General features: G+C 40.8%; 1 protein-coding gene across 11 annotated transcripts in view; it reads left to right on the forward strand.

Moving 5' to 3' along the window:
• The window catches only part of DOCK10 (dedicator of cytokinesis 10), a 162657-nt gene that overhangs the window by 134619 nt on the left and 2345 nt on the right, over nucleotides 1-25693 (forward strand). For all 11 annotated transcript variants that reach the window (XM_056357890.1, XM_056357891.1, XM_056357894.1 and 8 more), the window contains 18 exons: nucleotides 154-201; nucleotides 850-951; nucleotides 3171-3295; nucleotides 3969-4081; nucleotides 4796-4933; nucleotides 6505-6687; nucleotides 7264-7374; nucleotides 8749-8964; nucleotides 9669-9726; nucleotides 10057-10155; nucleotides 11833-11939; nucleotides 12426-12548; nucleotides 13380-13493; nucleotides 19257-19403; nucleotides 19914-20124; nucleotides 22155-22345; nucleotides 23041-23141; nucleotides 23479-23617. In XM_056357890.1, coding sequence (XP_056213865.1) covers nucleotides 154-201; nucleotides 850-951; nucleotides 3171-3295; nucleotides 3969-4081; nucleotides 4796-4933; nucleotides 6505-6687; nucleotides 7264-7374; nucleotides 8749-8964; nucleotides 9669-9726; nucleotides 10057-10155; nucleotides 11833-11939; nucleotides 12426-12548; nucleotides 13380-13493; nucleotides 19257-19403; nucleotides 19914-20124; nucleotides 22155-22345; nucleotides 23041-23141; nucleotides 23479-23617 — 2326 coding nt within the window. The remainder of the gene's footprint in view (nucleotides 1-153; nucleotides 202-849; nucleotides 952-3170; nucleotides 3296-3968; nucleotides 4082-4795; nucleotides 4934-6504; nucleotides 6688-7263; nucleotides 7375-8748; nucleotides 8965-9668; nucleotides 9727-10056; nucleotides 10156-11832; nucleotides 11940-12425; nucleotides 12549-13379; nucleotides 13494-19256; nucleotides 19404-19913; nucleotides 20125-22154; nucleotides 22346-23040; nucleotides 23142-23478; nucleotides 23618-25693) is intronic.

A 25693-nucleotide genomic window follows, 5' to 3' on the forward strand; every position in this document is an offset into this window, starting at 1 on the left:
AGATCATCAAGTCCGAACGTTAACCCAGGACTTCCAAGTCCACCACTATGGTGGTGGACTGTACTACAGGTCTCTTTGAGGCACAAAGATTCAGTGTTTTTTCATTATTAGGAAGCCATTGGTAGACATAAAATGTGTTGTTTTATCTTTCAGGGTCTGTCTGCAAAATTTCAGATATCTAGGAAAACGCAATATTGTAAGGTAATACTCTAGTCATAGACTGTACGTTAACAGTATTTGAATAATACTGCATTACATTAGGCTTAAATTAGGTTAATAGTATATCAGTGTTCTGAAAACATCAGTCTGACATACTGCAGTCAATGTATGCTTCTCTTTTTCTTTCATGCAAACAATGTTATCATGATGTTCTGGACATCTGGGTATATACCTGATGTACAAGATGTGATGATATAACCACTATTGCATTTATAACCCAAAATACTTGGCCATTCTCAAACGTAATTCTGTGTATACGCCAAACAAAGGAACTTGGACACTGTGTTTTCCATCCATATGATGGAAAGCATAATTTTGATGGGCACAGATAAATGTTCCACAGTAATAAAGAAAAAAATAATCATCTGTCTCTACCCACTCTCTGAAAAAGTATGAGATTGTGTTCCAGCTGTAAAATGTCAAATGTACGCTTTGTCCCAGTTGATGTTTCATTTTTAATGTTACCACTGTGAACTTGTCTATTTGTCATACTGTAGGAAAACAAAAGGTCACCTGATGAACCAGTTCATGCTCCGTGGCAGGTTTTGTCAGGCCCGTATTTATTGTTCAGAGACAGGCAAAATCAGCATCACATTCCATAACAGATTAACAGTTATTTTCTCTTAACAGGAAAATTGCTGCTGCTTTTAAGTTTGTTCAGGCCACCCAGAATAATGGAACCCTGAAAGGTTCGAGCTCTTCTGGCCAGGCATCGGGTCTGCTCTCGCAATGGTAATGACACATTGTATTATTAACTCCTATAAAACCACAATCTTTGTTGTCACCTCCAGCCCCTGTGCACTGTCACAGTGGTGGCTGAAAAGAGATTGACACAACATAGCACGGTTCAGAGCCCCAAAGCCAGAAATCGTGGAAGAATGGAGCCCTTTTACTTCAACTTGAGTTATAAGCTGTTTAAAATATGTTCAGAAGAATTCTTAGTTACTGTCAATATTGTTAAGTATTGCAGAAACAGTAGCTGTTGTTTTCAGATCAGATCCCTGCTGAATGATAAGCCACTGTTTTCTCCAACCTGAAGGAATCCATAGGTCCACAACCTTACGCTTTCATGGAATTACTGCTTTAGGGGTAACTATCTATGAATTCACTTAGAGTATCAGGGGATTTGTTTCTCCCCAATAACGTGGGCTTGTGGAGGGGGAAGTATCTAGCAACACAGAGTCAAACTTAAGAGTAGATTTGCTTGACAACCATCTTTTTACTTCCATGCTGCTAAGCGTAGTGTCCTTCACTGTTCTGTCCATGTTGCCAGTTAGAGAATCTTTCTTTCCTAGTCTTTTTATTTTTTTCCTCAGTCTTCCTAGTCTAAACATTGCAAGATCTAATCATTTTTATCAACTTTGTGGTAATAAGCTGCAGGTGCAGCGCACCTTTAATAGTATTTTTGATCCTGTTAGGGGAAAGTGGGATCCTTTTCATGTTAATAATGTAAAACCCTAGAAAGAAAGCAAACTTTTGACTCTGTGCAGCCTGTGGTTCTATCTAAGAGCATGGTGTGGAAGTCCCCCTTCCTCATGAGCCTGGGTCATTGATTTTTATCATTTGCATATAGCTAGAATATGCTCACTGTTATAAGCATGTACCTTGGAATGGAACAAAGGGGAGAAAAAAGGTGCTTTCTCTACCATACTTCTTCCTTTGCTCTTCTACTGTGCAGTTGTGATGAAACAGCACTGATTTCATTACAGCAGCTGGAACTGGCAAGCGGCCTTTAGGAGACTGTCGTTTTGTTGCATGTTTGCAGATGAAGCAACATGGTAGCAATCCAGAAAATAAAATCACGTTTCTGTTGTCTCCAGGGCCTTCACACTTTACCTCCTCACAAATCAACATTTGTTTTCGAAATGGCTATTTGCTTGGCCTGTTGTAGTACAGAGCATTTTTTGATGATGAATTGGGAGTTGAAGTGTTGCCAGTAATCAGCTCTAACTTGCACTTTTACATTTATGTATTTCAGTTTGTTGAAATGTTCATATGAAACCAGACTTTCCCTCCAACACCCCCCCCCCCCCCAAAAAAAAACCAACACACCAAAAAAAACCCCTTGAGATCAAATATCCACGTTTCAAATCCATTAATTTGCCAGGCTGTTCACTCAAATCCTTCCCCTGTGACCGCTAATGAAAGACTTTATCACGTTGATTGGCAGAAGTCTGGCCATCAATTCCTTACCTGTGTTGGGAACTTTTTCTTTTTTAAAAACTGAAATGTTGATTTTCTAAATTATTTTTGTAAAAATAACCAATGTAAAACAGGGTTTAGCTAGGTGCAGGAAGTAATTATGTCCTAGAATATTTTTAAATTATGCAAATTTAGGAAGCTATGGTTTTTTTAAAATAAATTACATAAAGGTGTATTTTAATAATGTTAAATCTTGCTGAATTCTATAGTGGTTTCAAATTCAAAATCCTTTCAAAAATTATGATAAGCATTGGTATTTTTCATTTGAAGCTTCTCATTATAAATTAATGATGTGTTTGTCAACATCAAAGAGAGTTAAAAGAAACACACACATATTTTTACTGTCATTGTGAGCTTGTCACCATTTTTTTCCCCTCATAGAAGCTGTATTAGTTCTTTCATGAGCAGGATGTATTTTTCTTGTATTCTGAGTTTACAGAACTCGCCTCAGTTTCTCCTCACCCAGAGGCAGTTTTCTAAACATCAGCCAGCTATTTAAGCTGATGCCTTTTTTCAGTGCTCAGTGAGTGTCCTATCTCTTGTGATCTCAAGAAATCACAGCACATCTGTTCGTTTTGTCCACCTCATTGACTTCCTTCTTCATTTTTGTTTCTCTGAAAAATTCGGCATCAGTTTTTTTAACTTAGCCTTTGAGAAGTACTGTAGAAAATTCTAACGTGGAAAACTTCTGTATAGGCATGATCGTTTATTCTTTGTTTCTATTTTTTAATGGTACCTTTCCGTTTCAGGATGCATTCTACTTCTAGTCATGATGGCCATAAGCATCACAGATCTCAAACATTACCAATAATCCGTGGCAAAAATGCACTTTCTAACCCCAAACTCTTGCAGATGATAGACAGCAGCACAGCAAGTAAGTACAAAAAAATATTTCCTTCCCTCTGGTATTCTATGGGGTTTGGATCAGGCTCTATACAATCAAATCTGTTTTCATGAGTGCCAGTGAAAGACAGCCTAAAGAGAAGAGCCTAAACATAGAGCTGCTGACTCTGCCTCTTTTTCAGGAGATTAAGAAATCTGAGCCTAAAATTGGTCAAAGGTCATTTAGAAACAAAATTATTTACAATAAATATTTAAATAGCCTTAATGACAAGTTATTCTCTGCTTCCCAGCATCTCTTGCATCTTTGGTTATGTACCTTGCTGTACAAGCAGATGTACACTGGCTGAAATATTACATTTGTTAGATCTAGCTGTAAAAATTACCTTCTCATGACAGATGGTTCTTTAAATGATGAAATCAAAGTCATCTATCCCACATTCCAATTAGGTTTCTCTCCTCCTTTGGGGACAAACAGAAACAATGAAGGATATACTCGCATCACTGGTGCAGCTGGTGAAATTTGACTCAAATTCTCTCCCTTTTCATCTCCTGTGAGCAGTTTTCTTCAAAATACCGCTTTGGTTACATGTACAGTTAGGACCCCATCTCTGCTGTGCTGAGACCTAATGACCAGATTGCAGAATTACGTCATCTTTAACTGCACTCAGAAGATCATTTGTCATCTTGCTTTTTACATGTTGCAGGCAGCTCCAATGAGACAGACATTGTACAGTACGTAGACACAGAGGCAAACATTGCTACGGAAGTTTCCCTCACAATCCTTGACCTGTTGTGTCTTTACACTCTGAATCATCAGGTATGTTTTGTTGTTTTATTTTCTGCTTGAACTGGTGCCATGTGGGATGTGTGGTGGAAGAAAGGCCTGGGGGAGCAGGCATACAGAAAACCTGAAATGCCAGAGACAGCAGGATAGGAAAGTAAGATATGCCAGTCCTCAATGAATGTATTTTATGAAGGAATTGACTCAGAGTACCCAAACTGAATTGAAGGATGTGGAAGAAGGGCATCCTGCATATTCAGGGCTATGTACAGCCCTGCTTTGCATGAGGGCACCATGCATCTACTAAGACATCACCTTATCTGAATCATGCTTATCCCACTAGATTTCAGAGATTTTAGACAGAAAGCATCTCTCTCTTTTCAAGTCAGCTGGCAGATCCTTTGTCTCTTTAAAAATTGCTCCATAAATATTGGCCCAAATGACTTGCTGAAGATCTCACATCTACAATACATCAGGAAGCTCGTTTTAGTGTCTCCTTTCTGCCATTCTAGCCCTTAAATTTAATGTATACCATCCACAAGTAGGAGTACAGGCATAGGAAAGTGCTCTCCTTGAAAAACTGCAACTTAAAAGGGTCTGCAGCAAGCTGGGAATGCCACATCCACAGAGGTTTTACACTGAAAAAAGATCTCCATATGAACATGCTGATGTAAAGTCAAGCAGATCCTTCCTCTTCTATTTACTCACTTTAATAACCCAAATGTCCTGACTTGTCTGTGAACTTTTCAGAGGCAGCTGCAGCAGTCTGATTGCCAGAATGCATTGATGAAGAAAGTCTTTGACACACACATGCTCTTTTTGCAAATCAACCAGTCAGCAGCAGCTCTCAAGCACGTCTTTGCTGCCCTACGGCTGTTTGTAGGCAAGGTAACTATGGTTTTATCCTGTTGGTCTGACCTATTAATATGTTACAGCAAGAGCAGCTTGAGGACAGTTGGGTATGTTGAAAGAGTTCTGAACTTCGCTGTATTAATGCCTACTGATGACAAAGATCTGATTTATTGTGATTAAAAGTGAGAGAAGCACAATCTGACAAATTAGTTCTGTTTTGGAAAATGAAAAATTTACTAACTGAAACTTGTAAATAGATAAGCAATATCCAGGTTTGTGATTTCTGCCTTTATCATTGGCTTTCGTGCTTTTACCACCCATGGAAGAAAGCTTGAAAACCTAGAGGTCCATCCATGGTTTTCACGGTAGATACCTGGGTTGCAGAATCCAGCAGTGATTACAGCTGTCCCCAGAGGAGCTAGCAGGAGAGTATTGCATACACCTCACTGAAAGTTCATGCAGACTAATACAGCTTTAAAAATACCTTGTTTTCAACATAGAACAGTTTTTGGAAAAAAACATGCTTATGTGTCAAACATTATTTGCTTGCATGGTACATATGCAAAAGATCACAGACAATTAGACACTTTGTGCCATGTGCAAAAACTGCACGATTTCCAAGGCATAGATTTAGGTGAGATCCTTTTAAAACTGACCAGGACATAACACACAGATAACAATTGCTACGGGGAACTGAGAATAAGCGAGCCTGGCCTGATCTCTCAGATGTAGATCAGTTTAAACCATGGGGCTTCCTTCTGGTGGTTATCTCAGGGCGAAGGAGGAAATCGTGCTTCTCCCAGTAAAGTAGCTTGAGGACATGGGGGAAACAGAGTAAACCATCCACAGACCTTTTTAAATTACTTACCAGCCAGCCAGGAACGGAAGAACTTTGTACAGTGGGGAGGATGAATAAATATCCAGGATCACCCTTTTCATTCATCCTGTAGCACTTGGGATTGAATTCTCTCTTCGTAGTTCTGTGGGAGCAGGCATCAGATGTGGTTCCTGCAGCAGAACCTCTTGGGTGGTACTTGAGATCTGTAGCCAGTATGTACATCTCCCACCTCTCCTCTCTCTGTCATCTTTACATTCACCCTGCTCATAACTAGAAGGTATGGTTTGGGGAGCCATCCTTCACGTTCTGTTGTCTCCTGCTGTTAAAACCCTTAAGCACTGGAAGTTCGCTGGCTTTGCTATTCAAAGTATTTTCTCTCTCCTGAACAGCTTTTCTAGTAGTGCCGAACAGCACACACGCTTTTCCTGGTTAGCTATTCTGCATTCTCTGCAGCTCTGCTTTCTGCTCGCTGTGTGCCAGCTGCTGTCTGGCCCTCCTGGAGGCCAGTTGGATTGCTGCATTGCATAGAGTGTTTGTCTGAAAACCTGTGTGCAGTTTTTACTTAATCTTAATTTGCACATGGGATTATGTTTAGCCAGTGGCTAATCTTTTCACTAAACCCTGGTGTGAATGAATACAGGACAGTTGTTTTTACTGAAAGCTTAACAGAAAAAAGTATTGACTCCGAATAACTGTGTCAAGGCCTAAGAGTAGCGCTAGACATGTACATGGTGGGTTTTTTTGCCTTTTTTTTTTTTTTTGCCAATAGTTCCCATCAGCATTCTTCCAAGGACAAGCAGATCTCTGTGGTTCACTCTGCTATGAAATCCTGAAATGTTGTAACCATAGGTCACGTTCAACCCAGACAGAAGCATCTGCTCTTCTTTATTTTTTCATGAGAAAGAACTTTGAATTTAACAAGCAGAAATCAATAGTCAGATCCCATCTACAGGTAAGTGAAGTCTGAGATCATCATTATTTGACTTTGTGCATTGGGTTTTATCATTAATATTTTTATGCATTGTAGCAAACCAGTTCCTTTGGAGTCCTCAGCCAGGCAGTTCCCTGTGGCAGCTTGATTTTGCTGCCAAGTCTGAAGACATTGGGCTGGATTCTCTGCTGTTCTTGGACTGCTCGGCTCTGTTCCAGGGAGAGACAACAGCTGTGAATGTAGCCACATAGCCAATAAATAGCCGGAGAAATGGTTATTCTTGCTTCGTGTGCATTGCTTACAGCAGTGAGAACATACCTAATGAATGGAGGAACTAAACAGGATCCGATAGCATAGTAACAGAAACGTGAAGTCCAGTAATGACGCACCTGCACTGCAGAATGCGAGCAATTACAGACAGTGGAAAGATTACACACAGTCCTTGCGTTTGTATATGTTATGTTCTTAAGACATATATAAAAGTGCATCTCTGCTACCCTAGTACATCAAGTCATACTAAAGTAGGGATTAAAAACTATTCAGAAACTGTGGTTTTTCTTTGCTAATTGCAGCCTGTGTTTTCTCCCCCCCATACAGCTCATCAAAGCAGTGAGCCAGCTGATAGCGGATTCAGGGATTGGCGGATCTCGTTTTCAACATTCACTCGCAATTATAAATAATTTTGCTAATGGAGACAAGCAGATGAAAGTAAGAAACATTTTTTTCAATCACTACCTCTTGCAAAATATCAACAATTTCAGAGGAGCAAGTGTATGAGTGAATAAAATTGCTGGCTTTTATTAGACACTGACCTATGCCTTCCTAGTGTGCCTTTTTCAGGCAGCCTGAAATTCACAAAAATGTTTGTGGCTCAGAAGCTTAGTAACTGTAAATAATTTTTAAAACAAAAGAAGAGAGATTTTTATTTGAAAATTACTTTATTTGTATTTATTGCTTATTTTCTTCATTTGTCTGATGGCAGAGAAGATATCGTGCATTGCGACTAAAGAAACACAACTGCAATTGACAGTTTTGAGTCTACAAATCGTCTCTTTAGTCAGTTCAGTAAATGTGCCACAAAAACATTCACAACAGTTGGGTTTTGTAACAGCTTGCTAACGCCCTGAGAAAGGCACTTAAGCTCTTAGATTAGTTATCGTTGCTATTGTATTCATTGTCTGTACTAAAGGTGTTGGAACAGGATTCCAGTTTTTAATTTTTACAATTCCTATCCACACTTTTGTCAACATGCATTTGAATTTTATACTTTGGAGGTGGTTTTCCTTCTCTGAGGGTGACTTTAGGATATAAGGTAGTGTTAGCAAGTTGGTAGATAATTAGCATAAGTAATTTGATGTCTTATTTAATAAGATGCAGTTACAGTTGTATTTGTTTTCAAAGCCCAGCTTTGATTTCCCAGTGCTGCGGTCAGGTCACACTGCTTCTGTAACATGCTTATCTCTGTGTGAGGCAGAAAAGGGAGTATTTAATTTCACTTAATTTTTCTGGATATTTTACTTCTTAAACAAAGGGAATGAGGGGGGGAAAGTCTGAAAATAGAAACTTATTTCATTGCCCGTCTGAAAATGAGAAACTGCAGAGCTGAGTTAAATATGTTGGGAACAGCTGATATGAGTAATACAAGGACTTTGTTTTAATCTTGCACAGTGTGAAAAGGCCAGGAGCCAGACTGCTGTGCTTTATTCACTGTGGTGAAGCATGCTGTGAGTGTAGTTAAGCAGGACTATCTGTAGTGCACGGTGCTGTTCACCAGCAGAAAGTGTATGAGAATCCAGTTCTGGATCCAGTAAGCAACCGAGGAACAAATGTTTCAGTTTGCTGACTTCAGCCGAGTTGTTGCTGATTGCCTGGGATATCTAGAGGTGCTATGAGATATCAGTAAAAAAAATCAAGGTTTTGAGTACAGTGTGTCTGTACGGTGGAACTGTGACCCTGCTTCAAAGCCTACTGAATTAGAGAAGGGGAAGAAGGTCTTCCATAAGAAGGACGTTAGCTCGTTCAGGGGTGCTGCATGTAGCTCTTTGGATGGTTTTAGTGATGTATTGCTTCTCTTTCCCAAAGAACGTTAATTTCCCAGCAGAGGTGAAGGATCTGACCAAACGCATCAGAACGGTTTTGATGGCCACAGCTCAGATGAAGGAGCATGAGAAAGACCCCGAGATGCTTGTGGATCTGCAGTACAGCCTAGCAAATTCATATGCTAGTACACCTGAATTACGTAGGACGTGGCTTGAAAGCATGGCCAAGATTCATGCAAGAAATGGAGATTTATCGGAGGTAATGTAAATAAATTGACAGGAAAACCATTTGTCTTTGAGTTGAGATGTTCTGATGAAAAGGGCTCTGAATATCAAACAGTAGTGATTTAAGAGAATCATACAGTGTTTCTCACATGCTTGAAATGAGAGGAAGACCGGTCTGAAAAACACCTAGAGATACAATGCTTATTATCCCAGTTTGCCTAAATGTGACTACCAGATACAGGCTTGAGCAAGACTTGAAAATGTCTGATGAAGAAGCTACAGTCAGTATCACATTAGCATCGCTGCTGCTTAAGCCTAGCAGGCCCAGTAGCTGTAGTGTAGATGAGGTTATGAGTGGTGCATAACTTTCATGAAGGATTTTCTTCTCCCCCACCATGGCACTGGAGTGGAACTTCATTTGTAATGTGTTGTCCTTTTAATGAAAAAAATGGGTGATGCAAAACTCCAGTGCATAGCCCAGGAATATCGGATTTACTAAGTAATCTTAATGGTTTTCTTGAGCAAATCTATGCTTTTACCTAAGACACCTAGTAAAATCAACAATCAAGAAGGATTTCATCATTTAATCCATTATTCTCTTAAACGGTTATATTAATTTTGTCTTCCCTTTTTTGCAGCATGGCTTGACTGATGAAAGTATGCACTCCTTATGACATGTATGCGGTAATTCATACAACGTACTTTAACATATATATGTGTCTTGGTCTCTTATTACAGGCCGCTATGTGCTATATTCATATCGCCGCTCTCATTGCAGAGTACCTGAAAAGAAAGGGTAAGATCAACATATGCAAAAACAATTATATATGTATAAACATTATTGTTGAAAATAATGTTTGGCTGTCCTGCTTTCCTTCCTTATATATAAAGTATTCTTAAAGCTGCTTGAATTCTTTCCAAATATTTTATTTTTAAAATATATCATAAATGCTCATCTTAGCACTGGAACAGTGAAAGTGTGTGTTTTGGGTAAAGAGGGTTAATTAAATGTTTAGTAAGTGAGTGTTAAAAGAGAATGCTTCACTTGTTAGTCTGTCGTTATTAAATATGCATGTATTAACACATACGAGTAGCGGTGTACTAATACCATCTTACACTATCATAGGTTACTGGAAAATGGAAAAGATTTGTACCTCACGTATGCTCCTGGAAGATGGTCAAGTCTCTGATAGTAATGTGTTACTAACAACTCACAATGGAGGAAGTGAGTGCTCTAACCGTGGCTGTTTATGGGTCAAATAACATAATTAGGGAATCAAATTACTGTTTTCCAATTGATCCGGAAAAATATCTACCAAAGCAAAAATATTTATAGTGCATGTTGATGGCTGTAATAGGAAGCAAGTAATGTCAGAAACATTATACGTTACTTTCCTGATGCTCTTTGGCTGGTTTGATGAATTGCTCAGAATCTGTCTGGTTAAGAGGTTTTTCAGCAAGAGAGCAGTCTGCTCTTCATCGACAACAGAAATCCCTCTCATTTCAATTGCTGTTTAGCATGCAAATCCGTGTCCCGTTCCTTGGCGAACCCAAAGATGGGAGGGCAGGGGGGTGGAATTTATCATGTTACGTATGGATAACCAGATATTAAGATTTATTTTTTTTTTAATCTGTGATGCTTATTAGAGAAATAAAGTGCGGGCTTATATTTTTTTAATGCTTCTATGCCAATGGTTATTTAGTTTATGAAATGTATATTTCAAAATAATTATCAGCATGAGATATTTTAGCATTTTTACAAAGAGCAATTTCTAGGGGCAAGGGCACATATCTGGGGAAGAGAAAACATTTAGTTTTGGAAAGGCTGTAGTTCTCCGATTACACTTGGAAGTGTCTGTGGGTGAGGTGAAAAAGTGCATCCTTTTAGCGGGGAGATTTCTGTGCAGACCAGTATTTTGGAGATTGTTCACTAGTGGTAAAATACTTAGCATTAATAACAGATCGCAGTAGGTGGAGGGAAGAACTTGTGGGTCATTTTAAACGATTTTCAAAATCTGATAGAGGGGATGGAGCCCCTCTGTCTCAGTGTGTAAAGGTTAGCTTTTTAATTGTGCCTTAGTACGTTTAAATTGAACACGAACCGTGTCAGGATTTCATTGCCCCCACTGGCAGTTTTACCTTCTCCGTCCAAGAGGGGTAGTAAAATATTCATGGGTCGGACTCTGCCTGACCTGTAACGTGCAATACCTGTGTAAGTCGCTCCTTCTGCAGCCATTCGCTAAGGCCCGGCTTTGCAAGCACTAACTGTAAGCTCAGGTTTAACCTTTAAGAGCCTTTCCATCGGCCATTGCTGCCACCAGCCTGAGATTTCTGTGAGGGAGCCCCTCGGCCAGGGCTGTGGCCACCCACTCACCTGGGCGGGATGGGGGGGTGCTGCCAGGGTGGCCCCAAGCCCGGCAAAGGCGCGTGTGCCCCTCTCCCTGAGCAAACCTGGCTGGTGGCACCAGTGGGGGTCCCAGCGCACAGTGTCTAGTGCCTGCAGGCCAGGCTGGCCGTCACAGCGCTGGTTTGACAAGTATAAATTGTCTCGCCTCTGTCTGCGATGGTAATTCCTGTACAGAAGAGCGTTGCCCGTGTAGCGTTACGAGGCTGCCAGCACAGTTCAGCTAAGGAACCGGAATTCCAAAGAGAGGAATAAGATTGCAGCAGGAAAAGGTCAGTTACCCTTTGCCGGGACACAAGTGGATTTATATCACAGAGAGAATGTGTAATAGTCCCATAAACGCAGTCAGTTCCATTTGTGCTTCTCATCACTTGGGCTGTGAAAAAACTAATCAATCCAGTCAAATAAAATCAATTCTGTTTTAATGGCATCCAATAACTTTTAGTTTTACCTGGTTATTCAGTCATTAATTGACATTGTTATGACTTGCACTTCAAGGCTTATTTTCCATGGGATGGCCTGCTTTTCTGAGCATTACCCCCAACATTAAAGAAGAAGGTGCTATGAAGGAAGACTCTGGGATGCAAGATACTCCCTATAATGAGGTCAGCAGCATTAACATTTATATACTTGTTTATATTAACAGAGTGTTATTTCTAATAGATGTCTGTGCACATTACAACAAATTATAGTGAGAGTAGTGTACTTCACACTGTATTAAAAGGCACGCAGCTTTTGAGTAAAATGTCATAGCTGTTGTACTAAATAGCAGGGGTAGGTGTTTATCTAACCAGAACATGAAGTACCAGAGCTGGAAGTCAGGGCAAGGGGGAGCCCACAAAGCAAACCCATTCTTCTGAATGAGTTCTCAAGTATTCAAATATTTTCACATTACTGTTATTTCAGGGGGTTTATTTAAAGAAGAGCTAGGTCACCAATACCTGATTAAACATGGTGTCATTGAAATAAAACTTAATATAGAAGATACCCACTATTTCATTTTTATTCTGTATGTGCTTTTGCTGCATTGTTATTAATTAAATGCCACCGGCTGTCAAATCACTGAACTATTCGTATTTGTGGAATTGCAGAATATTCTTGTGGAGCAGCTGGAGTTGTGTGTTGAATACCTGTGGAAGTCTGAAAGATACGAGCTTATTGCTGAGGTTAACAAGCCTATCATTGCTGTTTTTGAGAAGCAGAGGGACTTTAAAGTAAGTTGGTTTATTATACCTTTTTCAATTATCTTAAGACAATGGTAAAGATCAAAATTTTTAGGGAAAAATAGGTGCTTTCTTTAAAAGAAATGGGCTTTTTTCTTCCTGTCTGTAATTTCTCCTTTTAATACTTTGTGCTGTAGATAAAAACACCCTGATGTCTTACTTCCTTCTTTTCAGCATCAATACAACAGTAAACAAGCAAAACAATTTCAAACAAACCTTGTGTTAGCCAATGGATTTTTATATGTGTTTTTAAACCAAGAGCATATTTGTGTTGTATTTAGAAACTGCCAATAAATTGTGTGATTTCTTCACAATTCCAGGGTTTCTTTATTTCTTATTTACTTCACAATTTCAATACATAATGGATCACCAGATGATAATCTTTTTTACTAGTTTTTCTGGGTTTAAATTTAAAAAAAAAAAACCAAACAAAAAAAAAAAAAAAACACCAAAGAGGTAGATAGCAATAAGTGGGAGCTGACTGGAGTTGTTGGCACCCATGCTCTCACCAGCAGGTAGGACACGGGTTGTCTGCCCTCTTATTAGGTCCCTACCACCCCACTGCCTGGTGGTGGGCTGCTCGTCTTCCTGTACATGAAGGCACCCACTGCTGCAAAACTGCCCAGAAAACGATAGAAACCTTGAAATGAATTTTTAGTGACTGCTAACAAGGTTAAACTATTCCCTTAGTGTGTACAGCCAACTTTGCAAAGGTTTGGGAATCCGGTGAAGGCAAGCCGTGCTTGTGCAGAGCTGTAGTGGCGTTTCCCAAAGTACTTGCATGCTCTCACTTCACCTCCCTCTCCCTGTTTCTTGACGTAGAGGCTGTCTGATTTGTACTATGACATCCACCGCTCTTACCTGAAGGTTGCAGAAGTAGTGAACTCTGAGAAACGTCTCTTTGGGCGATACTACCGTGTTGCATTTTATGGGCAGGTAAGCCAACTTGCATTTTTTTGTCTCTGCAGATTCCCAGATTTCAGCTATGGTCTTCTAATCCTGATGTATTTTGGGGAAGCTGAAACAAGGAAACACTTGGCAGTGAATTCATGGGGTAGAAAGTGCCTTGTGGGTCAGAATCCAAGCAGGATTTTACTCAGGAGAGCACTCAGTTGCATCTGTGTAAACTGCTGCTATGGATTTAGTGGTGTAACAGAGAACAGACTTGTATGTCAGCTTTAGCTCTTGACTTCATCAAGCAAAACCAAGACTGAGGCAGGGCAGGTTTTTTCAGAGTAAAACTTAAATAAAAACAGATAAGACACCTTTGATATATGGTGCTCTCCTCTAATAGAACTTAAAGCAGAGCAGTATGCAGTAGACGTTTTGTTGTGTTTCTGACTCTGACTTCTGCTTTCAGGCCACTTCTGATTCTGTGCAGTATACCGTAGTTTTATTCCCTTTGCTGTGCTTCAGCATCCTCAAAGCATTATTTTGTGCTTTCTTCCACTACAAACCAGTGTAGCAATCCAGCATGTTCCTTTAAGACCTGGTTTTGGCAAGCATACGATTTCCTTTACTCTGATATCATAAGATGTGTAAACAACAGATTGATGTGAATCATTCTGTTTGCTAATTAGATTTTAATGCAGAAATTTGCTCTTTTCTCCTTTTGATCTTATTCAAGGCTGTGGTAAGTCTAGTTCTTTTGCATGTTTTGTTTAATTCTCCTCACATGTCCTCTATCCTTCCCTGTACTGTTACTTAACATTAATTTTCCTGTGCTCTGGATTCTTTGGTTCATGGCAGATGAAATAACGTTGTTTCATTCATCGTTGCATCCTGCAAACTAACTTTTGTTTGTTCAGTTACCTGAATTACCAAGCTGTATCTGTCGCCATGTTGTGTGTGCACCGTGGGGCCCAATGCCGTGTCATCTCATCTCAGTGGAAGTTTTTCTCTCAGCTTCACTGGGAGTGGGATTGGAGCCCTTCTTCCTCTGTTGAAAAACTCGGTGTAGCCCTAATGCTGTTTGAATGCAGAGCCTGCTTTCCTGGCCTGTGCAGCAGCTGCAGAGAGGCAGGCTCTTGTGTCAGTCTGTGATCTGTGGCAATGGTGACGGGAGCCCTCTGGGCAGGGTGCAGCCACCTTGCTGGTAGTCCCTTGTAGGAGCAAGAAAACTGGGAGTCAGAGGGAAATGGCGAGTCCTGGCTGTTCATACAGATCAGCAAAGCTGAACTTGCCGAATGCGAGCTGCACTTGAGGAAGGGTAGAGTTTTCCGTATGCCTCGCCTTCCTCAAAACGGGAGCAGGGGAGGGGGAAACAGGATTCTCCTACCTGCAACTTCTTGCCAGGGCTGTCCCAGGGGCAGCTCCTCGTTAGCAGGTAATCCAGCTGCAGCAGTTTTGCTGAGCTGGGTTAAAATCTGTTACACTGCGATGACTTTTCAGCTGCCAGTGCCACAAGGGCCACTTCATTTAAACAGCTTTAGTGCTTTAAAGCGTATGACTGTCATAGCTGCATATTGCTCGGACCAGACACTGAGCATCCATCCCAGCTTCCTCCTTCCCTTTTGCCAGGGCGATGTTACGTGGGAGAAAGCGGGAATGTTCTTATCACTCCTTGCAGAGGCATAGTGACAAAAGCGTATGGCACAGCGCAAATAACTACAGGTAGATCATTCCCAGGGGCGTTACTTGTGCCTCATTTACCAAGGATAATAGGAGTGTGTCTGCAGAACGGATTCAGGAGGGCTTACCAGTACACAAAGCACCACAGCAGGTGTGGGAGCTACAGAGGAAGCTGACCTGGAAGGAGAAAGGGAACAGTCCATTCCCATATGCTGGCTCTGCCTGCATATTTTTTCCCTCTGGAAGGTTTCCTTTCTGTATTTCTGTCAGTCCCTGTTTTCCCAAGTGCCACTTGCGTCCATTTTGGCCGTGCAAGTGGAAAGCTGTGAGGCCTTTCGGTCCCTCTGTTGCCAAGAGCATTGCAGGCCTCCATACGGAAAGGAGTCTCAGTGCCCAATTCATTTAAAACATTAAAAGCAATTCCCTTTTATTTTTTTGCTTCTGGCAGACTTTGCACACTTCCTCCCCAAAGCTTATGGTTGCAGGTTTTTACTAGTGTTACACAGTTAAACCAGTGTAAAGCAACATGAATCGCTCTGCTTAGGCCACTACAAAGGAAATGCCACAGAAGGAAACTCGGTGTGCAGGTGTGGGATGCTCGGTGCGCAGGTATGGGATTCCTTTTCAGCATTACACATACACTGTTCCATAAAATACCTGTGAGCGGGTACATATGGAAGCACACACGTATAAAAAGATGTATCATTACACATATGCATTTATTCGTTAAACACTTTTATCAATTGTATCAATAAATATATATGTTTTGCAAAAATGGAACACTGCTGTTCCTTAACTGAAACAAAAACTGCGGAGAAAGCCGATTAAAGGACAAAAGAATACTGCAAATTCTGTTTGCAGGAGAATTTGGGGGGTTCTTAGTGGAGAAAAAATCTGCAGTTGCACCTGAAAACCGTTCTTCAGTATTTAGCTGCTGCATTGCTGCAGGGACCCTCTGGAAGGATGAATTGAGTGAATGTAGTCCTGGGGGAGGATGTAGTTGGTTGTTTTCACCAGAGAGCTTTATTTGCCAGCTCACAGAGCCGGATCTCACGGCAGCTGCTGTTGTAGACTGCAAATTTTAAGGGCCTTGGGTGACAACATCTCATTGCACCACCAAGTGGCCACCAGCCAGTGCTTATGATTTTATTCACAGAGTGTTTTGAAAAGTCAGTATCTTTCTTGAATTAAAACAAACAAAAAAAGCTCTAAATGTGGTGAGTATCTGGAAATTTGTGTGGTGCTGATAAGCAAAGACATTCAAGACTTGTTTTCAGAGCAGTGTTAGGTAAAGGTAGAGCTGAGGGTTTGTTCTCGTATCTGTGCAAGAAGCTGTAGAAGCTGGAGGGCAGATTTTCACCATGGTAAGCTGGCTGCAGGTTCATGTCTGAAAGCCAAAAATGTGGCCCCTTTTCCAAACGCGGTGAAACAGCTGTAGCTTCCTGAGCAAATAGTACAACAGCCTCACTTACCATGGGAGGAGACGTTCACTTGGTACTGACAGGGGAGGATCCATTAGATGCTAATTCTTGGCAGGTAAAGCAGAAGGCTTCACCTCAGCTCGCCAGCTCTGGGGTTGGTGTGTATTCTTCCAGCCGAGCTCAGAGAAGAGGCTGGTTTCCTGTGAGCTCCAAGGGATGTGTCTGAGGGCGCACCGGGAAGAAGGGCCTTTTCAGTGCTCCCACAGTGACAATCCCAGGTTGCAGCTTGACTCTCAGCACATCAGAGCTCAGTGGAAACCAATAACCCACTGTCTGGGAAATCATCTCTCTTCCATTACCTTCAGCTTGTCCATGTAATAATTTTCACCCGTAAAGCTGCATTGTCCTTGCAGGGTAAAACCAGCCAGTATGAAAATAATCTAGGCATATGTATTGATAATGTAACATTGGCTGCTTAATATTTTAAAATCCTGAAAGTGGAGGATATTTGGCTCCTGGAAAGTATTTAATCTTACTTTCAATAGGCTTTGCCAGCCATAGAGCATATGGTAGACACGATTATTTATAGCTTGCAATTAACGTCTGCCTGTCACCCGTCAGCTGAAATATTGTAGGGAATATGTACTTAAATGATGTCTCTTGCATCAGAAACATAACTAAATATGTTAGTTGTTTGTTTTCAGGTATTTTTCTAAGCAAAACCATTAACGCAGATACCATCTTAGTGTGCCAGGCAGCATCAGTACAGAGATTTGGCACTTACGTATAAACACATACTTCAGTGTGCAAACATACACAGAATCAGTGTTTAAGAGCATAAACTATAATCTAGCTTGCTATGATTTGGAAAACATGAGGGGTTTTGTTGTAAACACTGAATAGTAACAGAAAACAGATGTTTTGTGACAGAGGCAATCCCAAGTAGTGTGTTTAAGTATGGTTGCATGAAACTAATGAAGTTTTCCCACATAAAGCAGTTTTGTTTCAGTGCGAACAAGACCAGAAAGCAGGTTATGATCCTGCAGATCTTTTCTCAGTGAAATCAATAGAAAGTCAATTGCCTGGCCAGCTCAGTAAATGTTTATAGGGTGTCAGTTTTTGAGCTGTAGATTTGTTCTCTAATTAAACTGTGAAGTTCTTCACATGCCTATGGAGATTAATTGACAATATTGTTAAAAATTGTGCAATGTTAGAAGGTCACTGTGAGACTGATTAAGATACTATTGGACAAGCTGCTGTTAGTCATTGGTTTCCAGTAATGCCCACAGTGCTCTTGGCACTTGCCACACTAAAATTCAATTTTATTGCCCCTTGTCCTCACTAAAAGAGAAGTCAGAGGTGCTCATATTTGTTAATCCCTATTGAAATAAACCTTAGGGATTTTTTCCTAAACAGACGTTGAAATGTACAGCTAATATATTTTAATTCTGTATATTTCTTTTGTGAAGATTTGCCTAGTCAATAATTTTACTGGCCAAAGTTGAAATATGCTTCAACATGAAAAGACTGGATTTTGCATGAGTACCTTCCAAAGATATTTTGGAGTTATTTGTGCGTCTCTGTTTTTCAACAGATGGCAGTTTGCCAGAATTTGCCAGGCATATTGTAGAATTAGCTGTCCAAGCCCTATCATGTTAAGTTCAAAGGGCCTTGGGTTTGACATCATTGATGCTGTCTGCCTTTCCCCTTGATCCCTCCAGCTGCAGGTATTTTCCTTTGGGTCACTTTGTGTTAAGGTGAGAGGAGGAGGCTTTGGGTGCAGCTGCAGTGGTTAACACCGCCAGATTTCATCAGCAGCATATGAAATCCTGGAAGGAGGGCTGGTGTTTCTCATGGCATTGGGATAAATCCAGTCCTTGTTAATGGGGCACCTGCTGCTTTCTGCTCAGCTGGGAGAGCTCTTCTTGGAGTGTTGATGTACATGTTCATCATGTAGCAGTTGAGTGCCTCACCTGCACATGACGCAATGCTGTGTTAATTTTCTGAGGTCAGTTTTTCTTCTGAAGCTTGACAGGTTCTTGTTTAGCTCTTTGATGGAGCTTTTTATTAAAGCTCTGCCAAGTCCATCCAGTGTAATAAGTAAATGACCTTTAAAAGGTTGAGCTTTTTTGCAAAGGAGCACACAGTGTCTTTCTTTTTTTTTCCCTTTTCAAATGTGAATCATTTAGTAATTATTTCTGAAAATGCTGCAATTCCATATGACCTTTCAGGATCTCCATGCCAGGGCCCTGTGCATGGCTGTGGGCAGCAGTGGCATGCTGCGTGCACCCCAGCTGAGCTGGGCATCCAGCAAACAGCTGTTACACTCATGTTCTGCTAGCATAGTGCTTCTGATATAGTTAATTCAGCCAAACAATTAAAGTTTAAAGAATTTTTAATTCATTAGGGTTTTTTTTCATCAGACATACACAACAGCATTCTCGAGAAAGCACATTAACTCTTTAAACAGTTAGGTCTCTTACATGAATAAATTTCCTGGGTAACTTCAGAGATACCAGGCCATAAATGCAGATCTCTAGGTATGTGTCTTCTAGGAGAGAGGTAAGCTTTTAACTTAGGTGCTGGAAATGGCATATTGGATGCTCTGGTGGGCATACAGGCAACCTTGATTCCTGATGTAAGCACCTTCTTGAGGCCTTGCCCTGTCTGTTGTGTTCACTGTATCCTTCCATTTCTTTCCAAACAGGGTTTTTTTGAAGAAGAGGAAGGTAAAGAGTATATCTATAAAGAACCCAAATTAACCGGCTTGTCCGAGATCTCTCAAAGGCTGATGAAACTGTATGCAGACAAGTTTGGAATAGATAATGTGAAGATCATCCAGGATTCCAACAAGGTACAAAAGATGTGCGGTTTCTGCATGAGGGGGAGAACCGAGCGCATGGTTCATGTTTTGAGCTGTTTTGAATGAATGTGAACTGAGTGTAGGTGTAAACTATGATAACCTATTCTGCAACCAAAAAAAGATTCTCACTTCATAGTGTGGCAGGTGCTTTATGGAAACGACAATGTTATAGCAGGGCATCACAGTCGGTGGGAAGAGAGCATATTGCATCATACGCCTGCTGAGAGCATGTGGATATTTACCGCAGTGAGGGAGCAAGTTGTTTTCTCTCTCGTTTAGCTTTCATCTACTTCTACCAATGGCTATGTTCAAAAGTTCCACTGTTCTTAGGGGCCTCTTAGTTAAGTATCTTTGCATTAATCTGCGGTCTGAATAGTACATTTGGAAATCTCTGTTTTAATCAGTATTGCTATGATAGATAAAAGTATAAGAAATATAATGCATGCCTTGGAAGCTCATCACACTTAACAGAATTTTATGATGTTTGCCACTGTTGCACAGGTCAACCCCAAAGATCTGGATCCAAAATATGCATATATCCAGGTGACATATGTCACACCTTTCTTTGAAGAGAAAGAAGCTGAAGATAGAAAGACCGACTTTGAAATGCATCACAACATCAACCGTTTTGTGTTTGAAACACCTTTCACACTCTCAGGAAAAAAGCACGGAGGTGTAGAAGAGCAATGCAAGAGGCGCACAATCCTGACAAGTACGTTTGCTCAGGCAGCTTCCCCTCTCCCGTCCCACTTTGGCCAGTTAAGCCCAGCAGCATGTTTTACGTGCCAGGTTTTCCGCAGTCAATAGGCACAGCGTGTTGTGCAGAATGATAAGTACTCTTTTTAATGTGTCCGCTGGCAAAGTATGTGCTTTCTTACTAGGGAAAGTTATTTTCATTTGTGGAGTCATCAGCTGTCTTAGCTGGTTTCCTTGTTATTGACATCTTAACTGTTCTTGCAGTGATGTAATTTGGGAGTGGTTCTGCTTGAGGCAGCTTAGCACTCAACCATTGTTCTTTTCATAATAAAGTCAAAGAAAAAGCAAAGATGTAGGGTGCCTGTTCTGCCAAGAAGAGTAAAACAAAGATACAGATTTTTGTTCAAAGTTGGAGTAAGATAAGTTATATAGATTTTTTTTAAGTGAAAGGTGAGGTTTCATCTCATTGGGCACAATCAGTGTTTTAAGACAGGAACGTCAGGGAGCGCTAGATATGTCTGTTCTTACTGAGTCATATTAAACAGAAAATGTTTAGTTCCTTATCATCATTGAAATCTCTTTTTAAAGAGGCATCCCTTGTGAAACTACTACTGGAACTTGACCTTTCTGGATTTTGGCTGAGAGTATGAGAACTGCCCGAGACAGAGGCGTTGTTCTCATGGGCAGCCATGAGCAGAGAGGCTGATGTTCACACCAAAGGCTCCTCAGAGACAGAAAATCCAGTTCCCCACCGACTTCAGTGCATCTGCTTCTCCCAAAGGGCAGAGTGAGGAAAGCTACTTTCACAGTGCAGGCGTAGTCACCTGAAAGTTTTGTTCTGGCAAGTCAAGAGAAAAGCACCGATGTTTGAGGGCATCTTGTTACATGACGCAGCTTTGCTTGTAAGCTCCTTTGTAGCAGCTTGTGCGTGGTATTTGTAAGTGCTGGAGCAGCGGTAGGTGTTTTGAGATGTGTATTGAAGCAGGTAGTTTCACTGACCTGAAAGTGCAGCTGTTAGAGTATGTCTGGCAAAACCAGAGAGGGTTGTTCTTCCAGCAATACTTTCCCTAGGTTATTACATGCTGTCATCAGCTCCCACCACTCTCAGCCAGCCAGGCCCTATCTTCAGCGTTAGGTGGGAATTCGATGACCTTCTCTTCTCCCCTGCTTTTCCCTCTGACACCTGCCTCACCTCAGTGCTTTTCTCTAAAGGAAGCATCTTTTTCTCCCCGCACCCCACCCCTTCGATAAAGTCATATATTTTCATTTGCTTCCTATGTAAAAAGAAGTGCTCTTAGTTTGAGAAGAAAGCAAGGCTTACTGATGTGACTGGAGGAGCAGTGGAAGTTAATCGTGCTTGTGCAGAGGTGCTGGGTGGCTGTAATGGTACCCACCCAGCATCTCTGCTGCACAACCTGCTGCCTGTGGTACGCAGAGGACAAGTGCAGTGGAGCTGCAGACTGTGGATTGCTGGTGCTCTGCTCTGGAAGTCCTGGGTTTCCGGCTCTCCAAGGAGAGCCACCCTGTAAGCCGGAGCTCATTTAGATCTGAGCTGACTGGCAGCAGACACTCACCAGAGGAAGGCATACGTGGAGTTTGGGAGGCCTTCCAAAGTATGTGGAGCAGTCAGGAAAAGGTTGTTAGCTCAGATCAGGCTTCATGTGCCATAACAGTACCTTTGCCAGACCCCCTGAGATCCGTGAGAAGGCCTTGACTGGAAGGAAGGGGTTTATCAATGGTTTACTCTTCTGTCAGCTCCCAGAGCAGTTATTAGAAGAAATTTTGGGATACTAAAATCTGACAGTGAGAGATTTTAGCCACATGAATGTGACAGAGCTCAGTAGCAAACAGTGACGAATCCAAAAGGAATGCTCTTCCAGTGCCTGCTGTCTCGCTTTTGCTCATTTGGTGATTAAAACTTAATTTGTATGCATTGATAAAGAGATTAACAAGGTCAAAAGTTAATACTTCAACTTAATAGTTTTGCTTTCTTAACTGCTCTCTTGTTGGGTGAGTTTCTCTGATACATTTCTTGCTTTCGAGTAGCCAGTCACTTGTTTCCCTATGTGAAGAAGCGTATTCAAGTCATAAGCCAAACCAGCACAGAGCTGAACCCTATCGAAGTAGCCATTGATGAGATGTCCAAAAAAGTCTCAGAGCTCAATCAGCTTTGCACAATGGAAGAAGTGGACATGATCCGACTGCAGCTCAAACTCCAAGGAAGTGTCAGTGTCAAGGTAATGAAAATTTGCTGCTTTTTTTTTTTTTTTTTTTTTGTCTTCTGCCTCTACCTAAATTTTTATTCAGGTTTTCATCATTCCAGACATGGTTTTTCTATTTTATATTTCTGGTTATGTCTTGTATTCCAGTGCTGTTGAAGCCCACCCTAAAAATGTAGGGGAACTGAAAGTTTTCCACTGATGTCGATGAGATTTGCCGCATTTATGTGCAAATATTACGTGCAAAACTATTTCGGTCAAATGTTCTCTAAATAAATGTTAAGACCTTTCCAGCAAGACCATCATGTGCCACTTGAGAATACAACCCATCATACAGCTGGGCATGCAGATATTTTAAAGGGAGTTTTGTTAGGATTGGGGTTGTCATTCCCAATTTAGAAAAGTTGGGATTGGTGAGAGGTGTGTGTATTTCTGGTTCCCTTGTTAAAATGTCTTCAGGCATACAGCTTTCTAGATTGTTACCTAGCTGAGGACTTTGAAAGTCCAGCAGGGATCTGCAGTTTGTGCAAGGCTGACCAGCTCCCTTTTCTTCAGTAAAACTCTTCAGATTTCATCCAGGTGACAAGAGGAGTGAGGTGATGTTCCTCACACAGGTTTGGTTGCCTGAGGCCAGTCCCCAAGCCTTGGAACACAAGAGAATATTACAATAAACTGCTTGTTCTCTGCACCCAAGTTGTATGGTTTTCCCCCAGGTAAATGCTGGACCGATGGCCTATGCTCGAGCTTTCCTTGAAGAGACAAATGCCAAGAGATATCCTGATAATCAAGTTAAGCTTCTGAAGGAAATCTTCAGGTAAACGTTCAGTTTAGATTTCCCTCCTCTGCATAGTATGAGTAGTGTGAGTAGGTGTGACATGGAATCAGGCTGAACTGAACCAGGCTAATTTACATCTGCATTCACCCTATTTTCCAAGTCATTCCCAAGAAAACATTTACGGAAGTTTTGGGTTATCCTAGCAGCCTACATTCCTCTTGATCTGAGAATGAGTTCTGAAATTCATTTCTAACAAGGTGTAATTTGCAAGGGAGAGAAGTACAGTAGGATTTGTGTGTGTTTATATATATAGATAGACAGTTTTTTCATTACTACAAAAATTATGGGGTTGTTTTTTGTGTTTTTGTGCTTGTAGGCAATTTGCAGAGGCATGTGGACATGCTCTTGATGTCAACGAACGCCTTATTAAGGAGGACCAATTTGAATATCAGGGAGAGATGAAGTCTCATTATAAGGACATGCTCAGCGAGCTCTCTGCAGTTATGAATGAACAGGTTAGAGCATCTGTTTTGGTGCTGGTTGGGCTGAATGAGGGTAGCTAATTGTGTCTTCTAGTGACAAATGAAGCTGTAGAGCAAAAAAAAAGGGAAGTAAAACCTGGCAGTGCAACAGTCACTGAGAAAATATAGTTTACTCCCTCCCACCCGACATTTTTTTTTTAAATCCAGGTTTATTATACATAATGAATTTGACTGATCGACAAAGGTTTGTCTTCTACCTGTAGCTACATATTGGAGAAAAAAAAAATCATTAATGAAAAAATTCAAATTCAAAAAAGTTGAATGTTCATGAGGCTAAATGCAGACTGAGGTCTAGAGGCATAGAAAGATAATCAGTTAAACCAGTGTTTTATGGTTTGCTTGCCTTATCCTACAGCTGTGATGTATTTAATTAAAACAGTAAATTGCTTTCAAGATCTAGCTTATAACTGGAGGAGGTATCTTTATAGTTTCTATTTGTATTCAGCTTTGAGAGCAAGAGTTATTTCTTTTTTATCTTTTTATATTGAAGTACACTGTCAAAATACATGCCATATATTTCAGCTGTTAGCAGCTTCAGAAGGACAAGCATGCATGGCAACGTTGTATGAAATGCACCCCAAAATACTGAACTGGACTTCAGTGCATACTTGCAGCTACTCTATTGTTGTGTCTATGCAGATATTTTTTATTATGTTTTCTGTTTTAATTTAAATATTGAATGATTCTGCATACTTAGATGCAAATTAAATCATGCTTAATTATTTCTCTGCATGCTTGTGTGTAGGCCACCTTAGATTGCATCTGAGAAATACTCTGCAGTGGTTGCGCTGCGTTACCTATAGCACACATAAGCACTGATTGTGTACAGAGTTACTTTGTTTAACCATTGGTATCAGTGATGGCGTCTCACAGAAGTGTCCAATTGGCACCCCATCAGAGCATGCTGTATTACTTCTCTTCATACGTGAAGAGAATAAGGATTTATCAGGATTTTTGGCCCATTGTTATACTTACTGTGGAATCAAGCTAGTTTTTGACAGGGTGTAAAGCGGTGTAATTGCTTTGAAGGCTCGGTGTATGTCAGGTGGGGGGCTAGCTTGATGGTTGCTCTTCTGAGAGTTGTGCTCCTTTCCTGTTCAGGTGTATAAAGATTTCAGAACCTCAAGCATTCCAGTAATCTTATCATAACTAATATTTATCTCTGTTTGTTATGTAAGTATGTAAATATTAAGGGTATCATCTGTTACTCCGTGTTCATGCCTCTCCTGTGCAAGTTATTTTGGCCGTCCAGTCAATGTGCACAGGCAGTACCTTGTCTCTTGTGTGAGCTACTGTTCCCACAAGAATGGAGAATGCATGGTCAACTTAAATGAGGTATGAGCGGCCCATGAGTTTCAGCATTCATAAAATATTTGGTGAGTTCTATTAAATACTCACACCTGTATTTATATCAGTGAGCTCTGAGTTTTCGTCATGTAAATGAAAAGACTAAATAACATAAAATTACTTGAACATAACAATGTAAATATGTAAAGTTAAGAGTTCATCCAGCAAAAGTCAAAATCACCATCTGTTTAACTAAAATATCTGAATTTGACAGTCCACGCTGAAAACCAGTCTCCTACTTGAGCCCTGCGGGGAAGCCTTACAAGTGACAGCCCAGTTTTCCAGGCAACGTGGCTTTCCGGGAAAATTCTGCTCCTCTTGCAATGAATTCATGAACTCCCTACTTCTGAGCACAGCACTGCCTCAGAGGAGTCCCATGCTGTAAACTGTGGCTGAAATATTTACCTTGCAGTTGGAAAGCTTGAGGCTCTCTTATAACTGTGCTGTGTGCTTTACACCAGTAAGATTTGCCATCTTTTCCATTGTCGTATTCAAAAGGGGTTTGTTTGCTCACCCACTGACAGTGACTCTTTCATCACCATATGTTTTTCTCTGTTTTGTTTTGTTCTATTTTTCTTTTCTGACAGCTCTGTCATGGTCCTTGCTTATACAGCTTCTCTTCTTCCCTGTCTAACATTTCCCTCAATACTATAGCCAAAAGTGGTATGTTCATTTTTCTTACATCTATTTTTTTTTTCTTTT

The sequence above is a fragment of the Falco biarmicus genome, chromosome 13, assembly GCF_023638135.1.
Source record: "Falco biarmicus isolate bFalBia1 chromosome 13, bFalBia1.pri, whole genome shotgun sequence".
In the NCBI taxonomy this organism is placed as follows: Eukaryota; Metazoa; Chordata; class Aves; order Falconiformes; family Falconidae; genus Falco; species Falco biarmicus.